Source organism: Xenopus laevis, chromosome 3S, assembly GCF_017654675.1.
Source record: "Xenopus laevis strain J_2021 chromosome 3S, Xenopus_laevis_v10.1, whole genome shotgun sequence".
NCBI classification, from domain to species: Eukaryota; Metazoa; Chordata; class Amphibia; order Anura; family Pipidae; genus Xenopus; species Xenopus laevis.
In genome coordinates, this window is record NC_054376.1 from 61,229,413 (window position 1) to 61,252,793 (window position 23,381).

General features: G+C 38.2%; 1 protein-coding gene across 4 annotated transcripts in view; it reads left to right on the plus strand.

Annotated features, from left to right (window-relative positions):
* The window catches only part of LOC108712994 (talin-2), a 116,151-nt gene that overhangs the window by 32,649 nt on the left and 60,121 nt on the right, over positions 1-23,381 (plus strand). For 3 of the 4 annotated variants that reach the window (XM_041588376.1, XM_018255611.1, XM_041588377.1), the window contains exons 2-8: positions 16,522-16,687; positions 17,297-17,394; positions 17,634-17,763; positions 18,632-18,784; positions 20,099-20,241; positions 21,123-21,250; positions 23,179-23,242. In XM_041588376.1, the coding sequence (XP_041444310.1) occupies positions 16,522-16,687; positions 17,297-17,394; positions 17,634-17,763; positions 18,632-18,784; positions 20,099-20,241; positions 21,123-21,250; positions 23,179-23,242 (882 nt within the window). Of the gene's footprint in view, positions 1-16,521; positions 16,688-17,296; positions 17,395-17,633; positions 17,764-18,631; positions 18,785-20,098; positions 20,242-21,122; positions 21,251-21,684; positions 21,796-23,178; positions 23,243-23,381 lie in introns of those variants that run through there. The other variant, XM_041588378.1, reaches the window with a different exon arrangement.

The window sequence follows — 23,381 nt, forward strand, 5'->3', positions numbered from 1 at the left end:
TACTACATTCCCTATGAAGACACCAAGGCCAGGTTTCTTAACATGATTTGAGTCTACTGGTGGGTGGTGGTTTGTTTTTCCATTGAAGATACTCCATTGGGAGTTTGGTTCCAGTTACCTTTTCCTGTCCCTCCAAAGTGATTGAATTTTCTTCAGGGAAGGATTTTTCTTCTTTTGCTCCTCTTGGAGTTAGGTCCAAGGACTGTTTTAGTTAACACCCGTTGGTAGGTTCATCCAATTTTTCCCCTTTACCCTCCTAAGTGCATTTGAAAAAGGACTGTGGGTTCGACTATTTGATGGACTAGAATACTGATGTGTTTGAAATGCAGTATATCTAACTTGTACCTTCTTTTGCAGGTGTTTACTGATAAAGTTTACCTGCCCATGAATGAAACTGTTGCTATTGATATGTTTTTTTCCAGCTATGCCATTGTACTTGGGTTACTCAGGAGAGTTACCCCGAAGAGGTTATAAGGTAATGGTATAGAAATGCAATACCAATAGCTAATTGCAATGTATTTTTGGTCTCTGAAAAGGTTTCTTGCATGATGTGCCTTAACTGCTATATTTTCAGTATTTGCTTTTTGAAAGGTTCCCTTCCGGGACGGAAGGAATTCACCAGGGGGAGAATGTAGGGATGTGAAAATCTTAGACACCCTTACACTTTACAGACAGGCACATCCCTAGTAATATGGACACCTCAGTCGGTCCTTATGGGGCCTTGTGCTTATGTAACCCCTGCAGTTCACACAGTGTACACCAGATGGCACTGTGCCAGAGTATAAAAGGTTTAGGAACCATGTGCTCTGGGTCCATTGCTTTAGCCCAACCGAGCAGGCTGGAAGGGAATGGGTGGTGCTGACCCTAGGCGCCTTGGCCCTAGTAATTAGACAGCTATACTCGTTTTATAGATCGCTCTAGGAGTGATAGAGGTTGTTTAGTTGAGCAGCTCAAGGCTCCGCCGAGGAGATTAGAGGGATTAAGATCCCAGGGTATTACTGACCCCGAGTAAGGAACCAAGTGTTGAGATAGGGATGTCAGGAGTTCCCCTAGTCTGCCACTGGAAGATATCCTGAAAACTGGGCAATACCCATCACATACTGTCAACTTACTCTCTGCTGTATATTCCCTAGCCTGTGGGGATTCAGCCTATACGTGCTGTGAGTATATGCTTCCTTTATGCTGCTGTGTATGTTCTATACTCCATTGTGGATCAATGTACTAAATGATCTCTGTGCTATTGTTTAATAAATACTGTTCTTTGTTCAACCGTTAAAGAACTACTGGCGCCCATAATTGTGCTATCGCACCAGGTTACAGTTACACTATACCCTTGCCTCCACACCGTTGCGAGGGCTTACCCCTGAGAAAGTGAGCTCATCGGTGGTCTCAGCCCACCAAGGAAAGTAGAGTAAACTGCCCTAGCACAAGTCAGTTTACTATAGCGCTACACTTATAAATTTAATATTGTCTGCTAGTGAAGTGCGTGCTAGCCTGACAGGCAGGTTGGGGCTGGCATCCACACATCTTTTGCAGGTCACAGGTGGATTTGAGCCCTTCAATGGAAGAATTTTTCACTGACACAAATGATCTTGGTTTGGACAAGCGATAGGTTTGAATAGTATGTTTTAAACATGGAACTGCCATTACTTTATATCACTGCATTTTCTGTGTCCATAAACAGTGCAGCTGTTGAGTTTGTCTTATTTAACATCCCCTTAACAGACAAAAACAAACAGGGCTGCAGCAAATGTTTCATTGTATTAGTGATTTGTCGTAACACACAAAGCATGGGATTAACCTCAAACTTTACTGTATATTCAATCATATGCGCCTTTCTGTTCTGTGGTGTAGGAGTTGCCTGTATAAAAATGTCCAACAGCAGCTTTGTAATATCTACTTGCTCTTTGGTTATGTAAATAATTCAAGTGGGTATAGAGCGTGGGTGTATAAATGATTATCTTATAACATAGCCTACTTTGTTCTATTCCTTTGTGTCAAGACATAGTTAATTATTTCATGTAGGAACTGCAATGCCTTTGTCCCCATGTTATTTTAACCATTATATATTGGGGCAGTGGGTAGATTACATTTTAAATATGTACTTATTTAGAGACATATACATTTTTTGTTTCTTTAAGAAAAAATGCCTCCTGTAGCATAGAAACAGCATCACTTAATTAATATGGTTAATGCTATTCTTCAAGGAAAACATAGCTAGAGGGTAATCCTTAGATATTAGAGGCAACTGATGAATGTCCACCCTTAGCAGAATTGCTGATGTGTAATGGAATTGCAACATAGTTAAGCATTTGTGAACTCTAAGCTGATAAAAATGGGGAACTATCTCAAAGTCAGTGTGCTCTTACCTTTCTCCAAACAATCTGTTAAGGTGCATGGAGGTTGACCAAGATGTTGGACGCAAGTGGTATAAAGAGATTTTGCTGTTTTCAATACAATGCAAGAGAGTGCTGGACACATACACGTGGCCCCGAAAGATGAAAGGAGGCTAGTGGGTGAGTCTAGGTCTTTACTGGGGCCTAGCCCATCCCCTGTTTATACAACACTGAGTCTGACTTGTTACAACAAGGTGCTTTACAGAGAATGTTTATTGTTCTCATCAGAACCTACCCCAGAAGAGCTTACTTTCAAATTCACACAACACACAAGGTCATTGTTTATCAGGAGCTATTTAACCTTCCTGCATGTTTTTGGAGGAGCCAATGCAGAGTTGTGGAGAGAACATAAATGTTGGGTTTTTTTTAATAAAAAATAAAAATACAATAAAAATTTACAGGCGTAATTGATGCCCATATTTACTATCCACAAATAGATTGCTGTATACCTCAAAGACCATAAGTCATTGAGGGGGGAAAGAACAGATAAAAATAATATAGTGCAGTATTTAAAATAAAATTATTGCACACGTGTTATTAGAAAGTTTTTTTGTGCTAATTGACACCCTCAGTGTTCACAAAAACATTACTTTTATGTGCACCATCTTAGGAAATATTGCCCAGTATTTTTTTTAAGAAGTGAAAAGTTGTCTCTTTCTCAACTGTGCAGTGCTAACTTAGACCCGTGGTAACGGATTTTAATACATAGAGGCCCGCACTCCATTTCCTAGTGCATCTGGTAGTCGATTATACTCACAAGAAATTGTAGATAAAGGTATTGCTAGTAATTGGCATTCCAAATTTAATTGGCATTAAATTTGTTTGACCCCTGTGAAGAGTCAACTTGAACCCCAAAAGCCATGCATAGTTCAATGTCTTCTACATTATTCATTTTTGAGTCAGGTGTTTTACGTTCTGTTTGATTAGTTGCAAATAGTTGACCTCTCCTTGCAATGAAAACTAAAGCTTAACAGATAAGTATGGTAGAATTGGTACACATTATGTTTCTGTTATGTTAGTTATTCAGATTTTTATCACATGGCAGCATAGATACCAGCACAGTTACCCTCAGAATTTAATTATCAACCATGTAGCATATAGGGATGCATTGAATCCACTATTTGGGATTCGGACGATTCCCAAATCCTTGGTGAAAGATTAGGCTGAATAATTTGAATATGCAAATTAGGGGCAGAAAAGAATGGGGAAATTAATCTTTTGTGACGAAAAGTCATATGTTTTCCCAACCTGCCCCTAATTTACATATACAAATTAGGATTTGGATTCAGTTCGGCCAGGCAGAAGGATTCGGCTGAATCCTGCTGAAAAAGGCCGAATCCTGGATTTGGTGCATCCCTAGTAACATATGACAAGCGAACTTCATTTTTTCTTGATTGTTTGATTTGTGACCACCCATAATTGTAGCTTTTCAGCATCTGCCTAGCCCACACTGAGGAGGTGTGTGTCACAGACACTCCTAACAAAATCCAAAATGGGAAGGCTCCGTGACAACTTTTAGGGTCAGGGCACATGCTCAGATTTGAGGAGAGGAATGGGAGGCAGTTTGGGGAGCAGGGCCAGATTTACATAGCAGGCACCCCTAAGCCCACTGCCCTTCGTCACCCCTGTCCCTTCCCCTCCATTCATGCACATGCACAAATTTTCATCATCAGGTTGGGAAAAACTATTGTATCTCATGAGCAACACTAGAGCTTCCAAACCAAGGTGGATGTGGTTGGTCAGCATGCCTCCCCCCTAAAATCCTGGCACCCTAGGCCCAGGCCTTGATGGCTTTTCCACAAATCCGGGCCTGTTGGGGAGATTAGTCACCCCGAAGAATAGGAGATTTGTCACCGGGTGACTAATTTCCCCAAATATGAGCATGTGCCCCAAAGGCCTGGATTGCTGTTATATGCTGAACCTTTGGGCTGGTGCAGTATATAAAATAAAAATTTATTTCATGCTATATTAGTTGTTAGGGGTTAGGTTTCCTATAATCACCATTATTATTTTTATCTATTATATAGATATAATAATCTGGATTGTCTTTTGTTTTACAACCCCTACAGTGCCTCTGAAAAACAGAACCTTGTGAATCTTGTAGAATAGAATATCATTGCAAAGTTAGAGAAATAGCAGCCTAAAAAGTAATTATCAGTCGTCCTAGTTAGGTGTCAGAGGGGAGTATAATTCCTGCAGAAAACATGTTAGTCTTGCCATTCAGAATCACATATTCCCGTGTGTTACGGTCACATGCATTCCTCATTTTGTAATTCAGTTGTTCTGTGTTCCATGTGATGTTAGATTAGCTAGTCAGTGTTCTAGGGACTATTTATAGCAGAGTTGGGTAGGAACTAATAAGTGGGATCAGCGATAGCATGTACAGTATGTTACTAAAATATTTGATCTAAGAAATATATTATTTAGCATAAAAAGAATCATATTTCTGGTGTAGCTTTGCACTATATATTCTAAGTGGCATGGGATTATTTTTCCAGTAAAAATATGTGAGACTCCATGGGCCATCAGCCTTGAGTACAGGTACAGATTCAGTGATTAAATATTGCTCTGTTGGCATTTTGATGCACTATCATGGTGGGGGAAAAAAGCCTAAAACTGCTGTATGTGCTATAAACCTTAGGGAGAGAGGTAGGGCACTACTCTAAGAAGCTACACAGGAGCTATCTATAGCAAACATTTGGGAGGGCTGGGTAGATCTATTCTGTGTTAGGGATATAAGTTATATTTGTGTGATTTTACAACAGCCTGTGAAACAGGAGCTTTTCCTAGCAAGCATCATCATTTTGATCTCTGCAAATGTTTGAACATTTATGACTTTGAAAGAGCCTTACCGGAACTCTTGCATTGATCTTAATAACCACCTACTAATTATAATTTGGTTCTTTTGCATATTATAATGGAAATGTGCAGTGGCATACTTTAATCAGATTTGCTGCAAGGCCACAAAAGCCCGGGCCTAGGGCGGCATGCTGCACAAGTTATTACCTTGATTCCGGAGCTTCTCCAGTAGAAATAAAGGATTCCCATACGCGTGATCCTCCAAACAGTGATGACAATGTTCAGCCAGTAAAAGGCAGAACAGCAAAAGCAAATGTTTTATTGGTTGTCATGGGCTACAGCACAGATACAAATTTGTCCAGTTCTCATAAATGACCACACTGACATCTTGTACCCTCATAACTACAACATTCTCCGGATAATCAGTTCAGAAACTGCACAGTTCTTATGTGTATATTTATTTTATTAGCATGTAAAGCTTTGAGTAAATGCAATAACTAAAAGAATAGCAGTTGATCCACAAAATAAAGTTTTCTATGAAGAAGTTCACTTCAAATTACATTACTTATTATGTAAAATTGTGATGACTCTGTATGTGAAGTATCTATCATAGCTAACAATTCCACTATCACCCCATCTCCCCAGGCCCGGTGCCTTGGGGTTATCCTAGATTCTGCCCTGTTCTTCACTCCTCATATCCAGTCACTTATTAAATCATGTCACTTCCACCTAAGGAACATATCCAAAATACGATCATTTATCACCCAAGATGCTGCCAAAATTCGTATTCACTCTCTCATCATATCACGTCTGGACTACTGTAACTCTCTTTTAATTGGCCTTCCCCTCTAGAGACTGTCACCTATCCAGTCCATAATGAACACTGCCGCGAGGCTCATACACCTCAGCAACCGCTCCTCCTCTGCCATGCCATTCTGCCAATCCCTACACTGGCTTCTGCTACCTTCCAGAATAAAATTCAAATTAATGACCCTGACATTTAAAGCACTTCATAACTCAGCCCCACCCTACATCTCTGATCTCATCTCTATATACTCACCCAACCGCTTGCTACGCTCCTCTACTGACCTGCTACTCAACTCTTATCTCATTACCTCCTCACATGCTCACATTCAAGACTTTGCAAGGGCTGCACCCCTCCTCTGGAATTTTCTCCTAACCTTTCTGCTTTCAAAAGATCTCTTAAAACGCATTTCTCAGTCTATATTATTATATGTCTTACTTTATTAAAGGACCAGTAACATAAAAAAAAACATTTTTTTTTTGTACATAACGTAAAAAAAACACCAAGACACATTTAACTTTAAATTTGCAAAATCTTTATTAAGAAATAAAATGTTACTTACCGATACTCCGCTTGCGGCAGGGCCACAATCGAACGATCAAACTCTGGTACAGGGTCTGCATTGTTGTCTGCTAGGATCACAACTTGTACTATCCGTTCAATATAAAGTATTGTGCACAATTTGGCAGGCTGACTCTTCCATTCAGTTGAGTTGGGTGGGCTTGGCTTTACTCTATTCAAGAAAAATGCTCAATATGAAATGGTGATTTTTAGAAATGCTTTAGTGCAAGACTATATATTACAGTATAGCAATCAGTTAAACCATGTGTGTCCCTTGTTATACACCATACTTTGATGTTCTTTACAAAGATAAGTAGAAAGATAAAAGTAACAATATTGGAGGGTTTTTTTTGGAGGACTATCTATATACAATAATTTATATTGTTTTTACCCAAAATGAATTTTTCATCTGATGGCACCCCTGCCTTTCTGTTGTATAGGGCATTTACAGATGCAGAACAAGGAGGGGCAGTGAATGCTCTTATTTATGTTCTACCTCTATTTGTATGGATATTGTGTGGACAGGAATTCATACCATATATATTTAACATAATAGTCAGAGCCGCTACTTGGCCTAAATTCTGATGTCATAGATCATGCTCTTTAGCTTCTCTTGGAATTGTTTCTTTTATACCTAGGGAATAGCATTGTTCAATTTGTGGAAGATACTTGATGAAGGAACACTGTATGTTTAGGTACATGAAGGCTTTGTATATAATGGGGTCTAATGCTTTGAAGGTGGTAGTAGAAAAAAAAAACACAGCATGTGGGCCAATGGTTCTAATCTGTCAACACATAGTGCGTTTCTAGTATCTTCAATTGAATTGATGTGACCTCCCTATGGGCAGACTACTCCATCTGGCTAAAGTTACACCCCACTCTCTCAACACCCATCCAAATTCTTTTGTGCCAAGTCCTTTTTGCTTAAAACCCTTTTAACTACCTAACTGCTGAAGCAGGTCACTGGTTTAAGATACAGTAAAAGAGGAATAGTTTCTACTTTATTTTTCATTGAATAAAAATTAGTTTGTTTTAAATAATAAAGAATGTCAAACTTATTTTGTTTCTGCCTAGAGTTGAATGCTTTGTATCCTTGTGCAAAATCCTCAATTGACATTGACATTTCTAACTGTTAGGGTGTTGGTTAGTAAAAAGCAGTGTACTATGTTTAGATAAAATAACTGAAAAGTTGATAGAGTTGTGAAAAATAATATTATCATTCAGGAAGTTGCTTTAGTCTGTAGTGGAGGTTATGCCTTGGCATTTTGACAACAGAAAAATCCATGCTAATTTTGGTGTGACAGTTATGCAACCCATGAGATTGCATGTCATTTTTCCTGCTTTGCATTGAGAGAGGCTTTTATGAGGATGAAAATTCTTCCCAGTGAGAAATGGCCTCTGACTTTACATGTTAAAATGTTTTTGCATGCTGTTTCTATAGGATAATGCAAAAATAATGGAGGGGTTATTTATAGTTGTAAAGTGGTCAATAACCATGTATGAAAAAATTCATGTTTTTTTGAATGAAGAAGCATTTTCGTGAGTATCTCGGCAGATCTTCCCGTGGGCCACTGCCCTAATGAGTCAGTTAATTTCATTCATTATTTTTTTTGCTATGATATTATTGAAGCACATTTTTGGCTCATGCTAATTTGTAAACCAAACTGTTGCTCTCCCTTATATTTATGCTGGAATGCTGTTTTTTAAAGGGTGAATAGTGGGGAGGGGGGGGCGAAATACACGCATATATATTTTTTAATAAAAAGCTTATCTCTCAGTGTTTTGTGAAGGAATTGCTCCTATTTCTTCTGCTTCAGTGCTGGGAGCATTTTTTAGCAATGCTGAAACCATGCCTAACGTTCAGATAACATGGTTTTTGGAAGATTAAGTGTGGGTCTGGGGTGGCAAGACCCCATTGCCTGAATAAAGTTCTTAATGCCTTTCTTGCTGGTGCAATTGCCCTCTGCTTCTCACTGTATAATGTATTATGAACTATATAGGAAGTAATTAAAATATATTTTCAGGTATTCTGTTGCCTGCCAAGAGTGTGAATTCTTGGGGACAACGAAGTGTTCCATATGTCATTGCCTTTAAAGTGAATGGGAGGCAGAAATGCCAGTTTAAATGCAGGATGTTTTTTCTACAAGCATGTACTATTAGTATTAGTACAACAGTGATGGCAGCATAGAAACATGGAACTAGTGATGAGCAAAAAAATTTTCCAAGGTTTTTCCACTAAAAAGATGTCCATGGACTCCAATGGTCGAAAATAAAATGTTTTGAGTGCCAAAATTTTTTTGAGAACAGTAGACCTCAATCCATTTTTCGATGTTTCGTGGTTTATCAGGCATCGGAATCCTTTAGGGAGAGCTGTTATATTATCTGTCACTGGCCCCCTGCACCGTCCACAATACTCCCACCTTCTCCCCACCCCAGCCACCACCACAGTGTGCCCCTGGGCCACCCCGCTGAAGAATATCTTTAATGTTCATATAACCTGCAGTAGCACTTCTGAAGCACTCAGACTTTCAAAAGTTAAATTTTTAGTAGGTTGTTCTTTTGGCTTTCCTTTTTTTTTGTGTGTTTTTTTTTAACGAATTGCTTTAAAGGGGTTCTGGCTTGATTTTATGGTTTACTTTTTATTTCTAAATTACATTGTTTACATTGCAAATAATTCACTTTATTCTTGAACTGTCAAATGTATTTTTGTTAGCTGTTATATTGGGTGTGGAGGCAGCCATCTCAATGCTATGTGCCTGATTCTGAGCTTTGAGAAGGAGCCAGCAAATCAGGATAGAACAGTTTTGAGACAGTTATTGTTTCTCCCCTTGACATCATATTTACCATGACCTAGCCCCATCTAATGGTAGACATGTGAATAGCACCCAAGCAGGGAAAAGCGGGGAGCACCTTTAGCAATGCATACAAATCCTTCAGCAGAGGTGTCCAGTAGCTGCTATCTGGTTAGCTACCCATTGTTCTGTTGATAGGCTGCTGCTGGGAAGGTAGGGGGGTGATATCACTCAAACTTGCAGTGTAGCAGTAAAGAGTGACTGAAGTTTGTCAGAGCACAACTTACATGACCTGAGGGCATGTGGGAAACTGACAATGTGACTGAAATGCCACATTTCAAAAGTAAAAATTAAAAAAAGTCTGTTTGCTCGTTTAAAAAACGGATTTCAGTGTAGAATTTTGCTGGAGAACCACTATTAACTCGTGTGTTTTTTTAAAAAAAAAAACATGTGTTCCCTTTAAACACTGTCTGGTTGCTATCAATTTTTTTTAAATTAACCTATATTGCATGTCTTTATGGAGACCTTCTAATTAATCTTCCATTCTGACTTTTGAACGGCTACTTTTTGCTAGGGCAAAGCTTGCCATTCACGTACTGATAGATGTTTCATGCCATTTTTAATACGTTTGCTGTTTAGGACTGGGCCAGGAAAAAACTTGGTGGGCCCCCACTGGCCCAGACATGCTCCCCTGGCTGCCCCATAAAGAACTTTGCCGTGGCGGTGTTTGCCTGGTGACTCTTTTGCGCATGCCAACAGTTTTTTTAAGGTTGGGAGGGGGCCCCCAGGACTGCAAAGAGGGTCCTTGTTTTTGCAGCCCCGGTGGGCCCCCAAGGCTCCAGTCCGACCCTGCATGTTTGGTGGTTGAATGATCCTGACTGATAACCATGTACTATGGCTATTTGTCCGTTCAGCAGATGCACCACCTTGGCAGTGTATGGTGCATAAGGAGAGGAGAACATGAGGAGGAACCACAGCAACCTTGTACTGAAAAAGGCCCGTATGTGCGTGGCCACCTTAGGTAGACAATTCCAAATGGATAACTGCAGAACATATTAATTAATAAAAAAAACATGATGTTAAAGCTATGGATAACTGAAAGTCATTTTTTTCTGTCGAGATGATGCACATGTTTATTTGTTTGTTGAAATTTAAATGTGCAAATTAGGCTTCAGATTCAGTTCTGCATTCAGCCAAGTCTTTTGTAGAGGATTCAGTGTTCGGCCTAATCCAAAAATGATTCATTCCGTGCAAAACAAAATCAACTAAATAGTGTTGCATGTTACCTTAGAATACCATCATCTACATAATATTAAAGGTTACTTTTAAGGCATAATCTCTTTAATCCTGCTGGTTTGTAGCCATGCTGTGTCTTCCTTCTGTTTTCAGTGCTGCTCTCTGACAGGCCCTGATTACTATGCTTTTGTACTCCAGCTGCCTTGTCTAGAATGCAAACAACTTTAAAACGGCAGGATTCAAACAGAAATGGCTGTTTGTTTGGCTTACTATAAGGGCAATGGCACAAGTGCTGTCAGCAAAATATCCATATATAATATAGCAATATATGGGAGGTCCCATGAGCCCTTAATTAATGGCAATTCAATAAAAACAGGACAACTTCTGGATATTTTTGGGGACCCTAAAATAAACTGCTGTGGGGCCCAGTAACATCTATTTGCACAAAAATGCTCCCTTTCACATTTTCAGGTGGTTGTGTGATTAACCTAGTTTGTATGCACTGATTGACATTGTTTGAAAATGACTTTCTGGGTGTTTGGCTGACTATTTGTGACAATGTTGCACAGCCAAAATGATACTGGAAGTTTAGAAAACAAGCATATCAGGTAGGGTTGCCATCTTTTCTGGAAAAAAAATACCGGCCTTCCAATATATTTAACTTTTTTCCCTATTGATAACATTGGGATCAACCATCATTTTTACCGGCCAGGTGGCAACCCTAGGGTCAGACTGGGCAAGAAACCCGGTGGGCCCTGCCCCTCAAGGGCCCCCGCCAGCCCAGACCTGCTCCCCTGATTAGTGCCGCTGTTGTGCATGAGCATAGGGGACATACTTTTAAAATCAGGAGGGGGGGGGGGTGACTGACAAGAGGGCCCTTTTGGTTTCAGTCCCAGGGGCCCTGAATTTAACCTTTTGTTCTCTTTCAGCAACCAGTTGAAAGTTATTAAAATAATTTTTACTCTGTAATGATAAACCTGAACCTTGTATTCTGCCTTAACTGAGCAGTAAAAAGCCATGTCAGTTTATTTAATGTTTTAATGTTTTTAGTAGCCTTCATAGTATGGGGATCCAAGTCCAGGTCCTGAACATAATTGATGCTATACTTTTTTCAGTTATTTTTTCTTCCGCCTGTGATTCATTCTGGGGGAAAAAAAGTTGCTATGGGATTTTCATCCATCCTTGTCATCAGTTCAAGGACTAATTTAAATAGAACCTCAGAATAGAATATCTTTGTACAAGTTGCAGGCAGTGCTCATGAACTCCCTCCCTTGTGGTTCATGGTAGAAGATGTCACTTTGTATCAGCTGCTGCTGAAATCCTATGTATAGTTGGCTGTATGTATGATTTAGCCTATTTGGCAGTTTGATGCAGAAACTGTGCTTCATGGAGTAATACAGGCTGATGTAAATTTATAACTTTTGGGGTTCTTTTTCTAAAAGAACACAAAACAGGTACACTTGTGCTGTTGGCCATTTGTAAAGTTTTTTTTATAAGATACATTTTTGTGTGGACAGAAACAGTGTATCTGCAACATACCTTTTGTTAGTGCTTAGGAATTTTATATTAGTCAATGTAGTGTTGTGCTTTTCTTTCCTTCCCTATGCAAACATTCCACAAAATTCTGGATTACTTTAGTTTTTCAAGTATACTAAATTATTGTTGGTTTGCTTTGTGCCTTCAATTAACAAAAGAACATAAACCTTCCTAATGTCTGTTACAGGTCACTGAGACCTTACTGACGGATCAGGGCATTTTAACTCTTTCTTTTCTTTTCACTGTCCCACTAACATTATCTGATCACATTTAGTTCTAATACAGCTTGTTCGATCTGTTGATCCTGCCTAACATTACCATGGCAACCATATACACATGATATGATAATAGTCTCAGAGAATCCTATATCTTTGCATAAAAATAACATGTGATTATAGTGACTGCAGCAGGGCCGGAAAATGCCATGGTATATGTTGCTACAAGCAGGGGGAAGCTGTGATGGCAATACAGCTACTGGAAGTGCAGGAAGGAGCAGAGCTTCTTACCTTAGCCTCAGTAACGTTATTAGATATTACTGGGTCCCACTGCAAATAATTTCTCAGGCCCAACAAAATGAAAATTGAATATGAATAACGGCCTCATGGGGCCCCTGTCGCTCCTGGGCCCCCTGCAGTCATAGGGTCTGTTTCCTCTGTAGTTAAGTCCCCTTGGCATACAGTAAAAAATGCAGCCCAAGAGCAGCTGAGCCAACACTCCATGTGCCCAGGACCTTAGGCTGATTGCACAAACGACATGTCCACTGCTTCTGGCCAGGTGCAGACAGACACATGGAGCAGATTTCAGTAACAAAATCTGCTTTGTGTGGCCAACATCATGTTTGTTTGCAGACAGAGAAAATGTTAGTTTGAGAAACTTTAAAATACATTTTTAAATATGTAAACATTTGTTCAAAAACAATGAAGCAATGTAGTAAAAAGTCATCTCTTACAGCCCTGGTTACAATTCCCAAAAATGCTTTGTCACAAGCCTGTGCAGGTCGACACCGAACCGGAATTGTATAATCCAACAGTGTGACTACTGCTACATTGTTTCAAGAGTCAGGAGAAATAGTGCATAGAATATAAACAGGGACAGATACAATGTTTAATAGGAATTTACATCACAAGTTTAAAATCAATGAACAAATGCATTTTCTTTGATTATGCAATATTTGATTTCTTATGTGACTTTTTTTTTTTAATTACTGCTTACATGTACGAAGATATTGTGATGCATTTTTTCAGTTTTTGTAAGCTGGTCTGTCCCCTGTCATGTCAGTTCAGTTATATTATGCAAGATTGTTATTACATTTGAGTCCCCCTTGACTATGAAATTGGATTTAGTCTATGATATAACACGTTCTGTTGTTTTCATGCATAGCTATCTAGAAAGAAATTCTTTTAAAGGATAAAAAGGTTTCTTGGTTTTATGAACCTCTGCAACAATGTCTCTGCAACAATGTCTGTTACCTTTTTTGCTGAACCTTATATCTATGAAACTCTTTAGCTTAAGCTCACCAACATGGTCACACCATTGTTGTCAGTGTCTGATAGAATGAGGGGGATTGTATTAAATAACACAGCAGGCCGGACACACTGCATTATGTCATTGCATTTGCCTAAAAGGATTAGTGAATGACTCAGGCTGCATTGTAACACTGTCATGTATGTAAATCATATCCATTTCTCTTAAAGAGGTGGTTCTTTAAATAATTCTACTGATTTCCTTTGGGAGATTCTCAAAGCAGAATCACTGTTGTGTTAACGATTGCCTTTCAGTCCTGTTTAATTATATTAATTTATATTAAATAGTTAAAAAAGAGAGATTGAAGAATGAGAGTCAATCATCCACTAGATCAGTGCTGTCCAACTTGTGTGGTACCGAGGGCCGGAATTTTTCTGGCCTAAATGGTGGAGGGCACACACAGGAAGCATAGGGCTGGCAGAGTATGGCACACACAGGAAGCATAGGGCTGGCAGAGTATGGCACACACAGGGAGCACAGGGCAGAAAGAGTGTGGCACACACAGGTAACATAGGGCAGACAGAACCCCCATTTTACATTTCTCAGGGGACTAGAATATATCAGCATTTTTTAAAAAGGACAATTTTAAGTTTTTAGATGATGTAAATGACAAGATTATTTTAGTGTAGGAAATAATGTTAGAATGTTAGTGTCTGTCATTAAATGTGTAGTATAATATATAGTTAATTTGAGTGGAACATGGTCTGCTATGTTTAATCAGCTTCCAGAAGAATTCCTGTGCATATCTGTGCTGCTGAAAATCTCAACACACCTAAAAAATCCTTCACTCATCATAACTGTTTGCTGTTTAATCCTATAACCCCTCTTCAGATACTGGAAACACTTAGTATGATATATATAAGGGCATGTTAAAAAAATAAAGAAAATGCAGTAAAATACCTCTCGCATAACCATGGTACTTCCACCAATTATATTGTTGATAGATTTCTACTTCTCGCTGACTCTTTAGCTGTTTTAAATTAATACATTTAGTTGATACTTGTGTTATCTTTGTCCCTGCTGAGCAGAATCCCTGAGTTTCATTAAAGGCAGCTGTTAGAATTGATACAAATACTGCTGGAAAATGTATCAACTAATTGTATCAACTAAATGTAGCAAATTGTAACAGTTCACAATGCTCCTGGATCACTGAGGTGCCAGATTGAAACACTAGAAACCCGAACATTAAATGTACATTTTTGGGAAACTGTAAATAATAGAATAATAAAAGAAAAGATGGAAAGCAATTTAAAAAAGTCTTTGTTTATGGTGAATACTTTGAAAACAACTGAACTGTAAAAAAGGGTTTGGAAGGTGAACAACCCCTTTTAAGAATGTCATGGTAGAAAAGGAGAGGGTCCGGCTCCTTTCACTTTAATATCTGTCTGTCCCTCCTAATACTTGCCAAGGAGACACATTAACAGATTAACAGACTAATTAACCAGTGGTTGAGCAGATAGGCCCAAATAGTCAAGCTGCTTTCATCCTGATTTTTGGGATATTTGAGTGGTTGTCCCATGGTCTGATCAACTGGTAAAAGTAGATTTGACTGCATGCATGGATGCTTACCTGTCAGTATTTAAAAATGTGAACATTTTATGCTATGCCTCTGATCTGCATTGGCTAGTTATGCTCCTGATATAGTAAAACCCATCCACTTTCTTATAAACCCTGCTGCTTTTGGTGTCAATGATATAGGGACTGTCATACCTTAATAGTCACCTTTCCTCCTCACCCCCAGCCTAGATGCTACCCCAGGCAAATGCCCCTAACTTTTTACTTACCCCTAGGTGCAGATTCAGGGATTGGAGTTCACGGCAGCCATCTTCCGGGTCTTTGGTAATCTAAAAATGATACTGGGGGAGCGGCGCATGCGCAGTTGGAGCAATTTCCTGATTTGTAACCACTGCGCATGCGCCAAAATGGACAGAAGCACTGGAAGAAGATGCGAAGACCCAGAAGATCACTGCCGCGAGCTCCGATCCCTAAATCCGCACCGAGGGGTAAGTAAAACGTTAGGGGCATTTTCCTAGCTAGGGTGAGGAGGAAGGCGGTCTATTTGGGGTAGGGTCTTTTTAATAAGGGGTTTGTTTCTTAAGCGAGAATCATAATTCTGGGCCTGTTATTGCTAAATAATTCTGTGCATTTTAAGGTACAATAATGCAGTTTTTAGATGGGCAAAATGATGATTGTATTGAATGGTGTTTTATCATTATTATTGTTAACATCTGCACAGTTTTATGGGAAGGTAAAATTATCCCCTGTGCTTTTTGTTACATGTTGCAGAACAATCAATCTAGCCCTGCTTGATTTTCATTGCCGTTTCCTTCAGTGCTTTCTCATAATGAATGGTAACTGAATGTCAAGCCAGTGAAGTGGTTGAAAGCTATTTAGGAACTTGCATATCACAGGGAAGAATTCATAGCGAGTTCCAGGATCACATGCATCTGTGCCAGGTCACTAGGCAGATGGAGAAGGACCAGCTATTGATAAAGCAGTGTTGAGTTGACCTTTCAAATGTTAATTTCTTTGGGCTCTTAATATGGAACAACTCAATAATGTGGCAGTTTGATCAGTTCTTGTTAAATTCTAACTGTTATTAATCCTAGTAGAGGGTGTAATTGTGCATTGTTGGGACACCGGTTCAAACACTGAATGCTGAGACCACATTATCGACTAATACCTGCTGTAGATATGTATTGTACTAAGTAGAAATGACAGTCCTCTTTTCAAACTTTTTGTGATGTAGCTTTTGTAACTTCAAGGCAGTTAATACTGGAATGAAAATCTAGATTTAATTATACCTATATAATTGTATTAACAATTTGGATGAGTTTTGATTTTCTTCACATTTAACTCTTATCTGTTTTAGGGTATCGGTCTGATCCTGTCAGCTGTCAACATGGTGGCCCTGTCTTTGAAGATCTGTGTCCGGCAGTGCAATGTCGTTAAAACCATGCAATTTGAGCCATCCACGGCAGTATATGATGCCTGCAGAATCATTAGAGAGAGGGTACCTGAGGCTCAGAGTGGACAAGGTATATTTCATATCAATGGATTTTGTTTGACGTCTCTTTAATGCACATGCCTGAATGTTTATTTGTTAATCAGTACAGGCAATTAAACAATGGTTTTTCTTTACAATGTATTTGTTTACTATCTACAGCACACATGCATAAAAATGTCAAATAACATTGTGATATGGCTATAGTTACATTTTTACTCCTTTGACCTCCTTTAAAAATTAAACATTTCCTCTCAGAGTGCAGTCATAGTAACAAATGCAGTAGTAGTAGTAGTGGGACACAGTGTAACATGGAGTGCACATTATGTAACTGGTTCAGAAGCACAGAGCGGACTGCAGAAATGTTGCTATGTGACATCAAAGAGGCTGCTAGTAGATCTGCAGTGTCCCCATTTTTTTTTCTGCAGCTACAGCAGTGTGAAAATACTGCCACAACTCCACTAATGATTCAAGGCCCTCCCTTGTTTCTGCATAACCCATTTCAGATAACAGAACGCTTGCTTTAACAGTGTAGTCAATAATAGACCTGTATTCATTAAAACAATGCTGAGTTGTATGTAGTTAAAACCACTAGTTACCCAAATATTTTTCTGTGCCCTTAACATTTTATTCCTTTTCATAGCACTCGACTTTGGGCTGTTCCTATCAGATGAAGACTCCAGGAAAGGCATCTGGCTGGATGCTGGCAGGACTCTAGACTACTACATGTTAAGGAATGGGGTATGGAATTTGCTGATTGCTGAGCTGTTGATAAATGTCACATTCAAATTCAAGTTGGTGGTTTTAAATTCGAACTCGTGATTTTGACCAAAAAATCTTTAGAAAAATTGTAATTCCTATTTACCATTCAAACCTAAGTAAATCTGCCCCTTACATAACATATGTTTTCAGTCTAACTTCTTTCATATACCATGGTCTTCTTATGTTTCTTTAATTCACACTTCTGCTGCACCTTACAGGATGTCCTGGAATACAAAAAGAAGCACCGGCCCCAAAAAATCCGGATGTTAGATGGGGCAGCCAAGATGATTTTGGTAGATGACTCTAAGACAGTGGGGGAATTGTTAGTAACCATTTGCAGCAGAATTGGTAAGTTACTACTTCCTATAAAGAGATGAGCACAATGAACAGGCCTTGTGTTGAAAATACTTTTTGAATTTAGTTTGAATTAATAATATCTTTATTTTTTGTTTCTTTTCCTGCACATAACAAGAAAGTGAAACCAGTTTCATGTTAGAGCTTTCTGTCACTTCCTGGTCTTGCAGAGCAGTAGCTAATTAAACTAATTACCATCCCACTATGACACCTTCTGATATTAAAGGAACAGTTGTTTAAAAAGAATGACAATATAATATACGTGTTGCCCTGTACTGGTAGAACTGGGGTATTTGCTTCAGAAACTCTACAATAGTTTATATATAAAGTGGCTGTGTATTCATGGAGGCAGCCATTCAAAGCTGAAAGGGGAGAAAAGGCACAGGGTCGACAGCAAATAACTGATAAGCTCTGTAGCATACAATGGGATTCTTCAGAACTTATCTGTTATCTAATGTGTATCCTGTGCTTGAATGGCTACCTCAATGTCTACAGCAGTTGGTTATAAAAACTATAGTAGTGTTTCTGAAGCAAACACACCAGTTTTACCAGTGCAGGGCAACACTACATTACACTGTCATTCCTTTTAACACTTTAATTTTTTGGTGTTACTGTTCCTTTAAGCTGCTAAAAGGATGCAGCTTAGATATGGGCAGGGTTTGCTTGTTCAAAATTTGATAAAGAGTTCTAAACAGGGCACAGAAAGGAGTGTACATTCTAAGTATTTTAGAAAATTATTATTCGGAAAATAATATTGTAATTTATTGTGCTCATTTTAGGTGGTCATTTAGTGTCCATCTTTAGACTTTATATTGTTTATATTGCCTGCTTTGGGGATAAACTAGCTGCTTATCACAAACAGGAATTACAAATTATGAAGAATATTCTCTGATCCAAGAAACTATGGAGGAGAAGAAGGAAGAACCGACTGGTACTTTAAAGAAGGACAGAACGCTTCTCAGAGATGAGAAGAAAATGGAAAGACTTAAGGCTAAACTTCACACTGAAGATGAATGTAAGTGGAATGAAACTCATCAAACTGAGTAATTGTGATACAATAAGTCAGCATTCCAAATGGGAGTTGGGGATGGACTGAGAGTATATTTGTGTTGGATAATATGCCTACTACGCTTTCAGTTTAATATCTATGATGTCTGATATTTGGTGCATTTGTGGGTCACCTAACTGATTGATTTTACTAATCAGCCTACAGAGCACCACATTGAATTGGCTAGAATAAAGAAGAAAAAGGCAGCTCCTAATGAGTATATAATAATAAGTAGTCCGCACAGCTGACCTGCTGGAGAATGGGTCAAATATGGCTTTGTTGAATGGCCATATTTGGTAAATGGATGTTGAAGAGCTGTTGTGGGATTGTGAGAATACACAAAGTTAATACTGAAGTATGTACAAAAAAGGTGGGTGTGGATGAAGAAGTTCATGTGTGAAATAAGGACTGTTTGTAATTTAACAATGTATGTGTTAGGCTCATAAATTACAGACAGCTTTTTGCTAGCCCTCATTAAAAAACACCTGAGGAAAAAGTTCCCACCTTGCCTCACTGTAGAAGCACCTTGTTTCTTGACTCTTCTCCACCCTGAAGTTCCACGTAGTAGGAATGTCCCTTGTTCAGTATTGATGTATTTAATCTATTAATGGGATAACCTAATAAAAGTAACATTTTTCCTGATAATCCATAACAAACAATTTGATTGGTTAGGTGTTTTAGAACACCTAACCAGTAAACTCTTCGATGTTACGCATTTTTTATCATCTTCTTCATAACTTAGCCATGGTTTGATTCCATACATTTGTGAGTTTTGTACATATTAGGAAAACGTCTATAATCTTTTGTTTGCAGAGAATTTTATTAATTTCACTTGACAGTTTGTACAGATGAAGACTGCTAGACTTAATCACCAGAGGTTGCCTGCACGTGTTCTACTGCTCTCAGATGGTAGCTCATACAGCTTATAATAGCAGAGTGTTAAAACTCTTGATCAGTTTCTTAATTTTTAATATCCGAGTATTTTGGGTGTATATGATGTATGGGTATTATCAGGCACCATTCATCATATGGAAAGCAGATTAAAATTAAATCAGCCATAAAGATTGTTTATTCATATGTGTGCAGATTTTATGTATGTATGTAATCCGGTATGATTCACAAGAATTGCTTAAAATTAGTATAAGGAATTTGCAATATATTGTAAACTGAAGCTGTTAATTTCATTTTTACACTATAATATAAAACTTACTGGTTCATTCTCCATGTACACCATGTTAGCCCTCTTCATTTGTTATCTAAATCCACCCTTTTTCTTTGTAGTAAACTGGCTTGATCATAGCAGGACATTCAGAGAACAGGGTGTGGACGAGAATGAAACACTGTTACTCCGAAGGAAATTCTTCTACTCTGACCAAAATGTAGACTCTAGAGACCCAGTGCAGCTCAACTTGCTGTATGTTCAGGTGAGTGAAATAACTATAAACAGGGTGAGTAAACTGAGTAAGAGCATTTGTGGGATAAGCACAGTCATTCATCATCCTTCCTTTATTCTGAGTACAATTTCAAGTAGATTTGTTTTTTTTTTCTTCCTTGCTAATTGGGCAGGCCAGTGTTATATTAAAGACAACCATACGTTTTTACTGCTTTAACATCGGCTGTTGTATCAATGAGCCAGAAGGTACAATAGCCTGTGACAGGCTTCTTCATTGCTTTATCTGGAGTTTTATTTATTTTTTTTCCACTATAATGTTACTGTACTGTCAGGCTTGGATAGCAGCCATGTGGCAGAGACTAGAGCTCTGAAAATGGTTTTCTTTTAGGACTCCAATACCCTTAGATAATGTTAATCTATGAACAGGTATGGGATCCGTTATCCAGAACCCCGTTATGCAGAGAGCTCCAAATTATGGAAAGGCCATCTCCAATATATTACATTTTATCCAAATAATTCAAATTTTTAAAAAGATTTATTTTTTCTCTGTAATAATAAAACAGTACCTAGTACTTGATCCAATCTAATATATAATTAATTCTTATTGGAAGCAGAACCAGCCTATTGGGGTTATTTAATGTTTACATTATGTTCTAGTAGACTTAAGGTATGAAGATCCAAATTACAGAAAGATTAGTTATCTGGAAAGCCCCAGGTCCCGAGCATTCTAGATAACAGGTCCCATACCTGTATATGTCAAATCAAAAGTTATTTCACAAAGTGTTTCAGCTATTAGAATGAGAACTCCAGTAGGCTTGTATCATAACTGACATATTAGGAATGATTTAATCTTGCCATGTCCAAAATATTCACCTTGTATAAGGCTGAACCATTTTTTACATTTCCTCCTAGGCACGTGATGATATCTTGAATGGATCTCATCCTGTGTCTTTTGACAAGGCCTGTGAATTTGGGGGGATCCAAGCCCAAATTCAGTTTGGCCCTCATGTTGAAAGCAAGCATAAACCTGGATTTCTTGAGTAAGTCTATATTTCATATGTACACTTAAGAAAAGTTGGTTTAATACCATGCTATCTTTGTAGTTAGACAGGCAGTTGCTTATACCCCCAATGATTTTATATTATAAGGATGCAAGAAGTCCATCTTAACAAATAAAAAGTACATATAAAAAGTGCTTATGCTTTTTTTATCTTGCATCATACACTTGTGAAAAACTCCATGGTAGTTATTGACTGACTGATTTTTCAAAATATTTCAACACAGAGATATCTAATCTTTTACAATATAGTAATATAACACATATCTTGCACCATGTTAATGTTAGTGTCCATTTTGTAATTTAAACATAACTGCAAAGTTTGCAAAATGTAAATGCACCCTAACATTTATTACTAGCTCAAATGAATGCAAAGGCCCATTGGGATTTTCTTCCGGTAACCAACTGTCCCAGTCCAGTCATATGCAAGTGGAGAGGCAAGGCCATCCTAGCAAGACCAAGAAAAGGCTGGTAGAGTGATACAAAATGCCTGCATAAGGGTGGTTTCTGCCAAAGGAGCAATACAAGGTATTACTAAAGGTCTAGGCAATGGGGTATCTCTTAATTTTATCTGAACAAATGTTTTCTAAGTACATTTTTTTGTTCAGTTACATCGCCCTTATAGTTATATACTGTTTGAACATGGATCAAATGTTATGTCCAAAAAAACTTTTTCTTTGGTTTACTTATTTTTTACACATGACTGTAAATATAGAATTCCTGTTTTTGGTCCTTAACATACCAGTCACATGAAAACAAACATATACATCTTTCTGACTTCAAAACTAAGGATTTTTAATAATATATGCATTTCATCAGAAACGTTGTGTAACCTACTCATGGCTTGATTGCTACAGCATGCAGACCTTTGTTATCATCTGATCTGTTTAGCCCATTCTCCTGCAAAAAGTTAACCTGTTTTGTACCTAAGAGTATTCATACTCATATTGTGCTGCAGATGAGGAGAAACACTCCATGATGGAGCATTCTGGCAGTGGAGACACACATGTTGAGAACTTTGCAGACTTTGGATTAAAATCAGCTGGAGGGTTATATTTTCTCAGCCCCATTTTTGGTGGAGGGTTTATTGTGGATCACTAAAAAGCCTTTACCTCCCTGTGTCCCATCAAGGTGCATGTGGCATTGCAGCTTGTGGGCATTGTGATTGTTGCTGTGTGTCATTGCCCTCAGCAGGAAATGCTTATTTCGTTTTTGATGTGTCTCCTTATATAATATCTACAGATATATATATACATAACTGAAGAATGCTTATTGTAGAACCCACATTTTACATTTTTCAGGGGACCAGAAAAAATGGTGTAAAATCCAGGAAAACATAAAATCATGGAAATGTATTATGCATAATATGTAGTTGGGACCACAAAACAACAATGTAAATAAAAAAACGAGGGAAAACTTAAAACCAGGGCATGTAAATTGGGGGTTCTACTGTATTTAATTGTGAAACAAGGCATCATGCTTCTTTGCTGAAGGGTACACTATACAGTAAGTTTTAGCATAGTTCTATATTTACTTTAATGCACATATCCAGATAAAATTGGCTTAAGGCCTTTTTACTGTACTTTGACTGAACGTTTGGATGGAGTTGACCGTTCTCCTTGTTTGTTATACAAAATAGCAAGAATTCTATGAAAAATTCAAATGTGCTTTTAATGTGGAGCTGCTTTCCTGGCTCCATATATGCAGATCAAAAACCGCTGCATTTTACTGAGCTCCTGGGTCTGATCAGAGGCTCTACTTGCAGTTTTGCATAGAAATTAACATAGAGTATCCTCAGTCCAAATTTCTGTTCACGTTGAGCCACTTCCTTGACTCTGCATATTCTGAACAGAAAACATGCATACACTAAAAATGGGAATTTTCAAAAGTTTTTACACTTTTCTTTTTCAGACTTAAAGAATTTCTTCCAAAGGAATACATGAAGCAAAGAGGAGCAGAAAAGAAGATTTTTCAGGTACAGCCCTGTCCACACATTTCTTTTTTATTCAGGAACTTTTAACTATATCGTAATGGGAATATTTCTTGCATCTTATCTCCAAAGATATGAATGCCAGTATAGAAGTGAATGCTAATTTGATTGCATTAATGTGTGA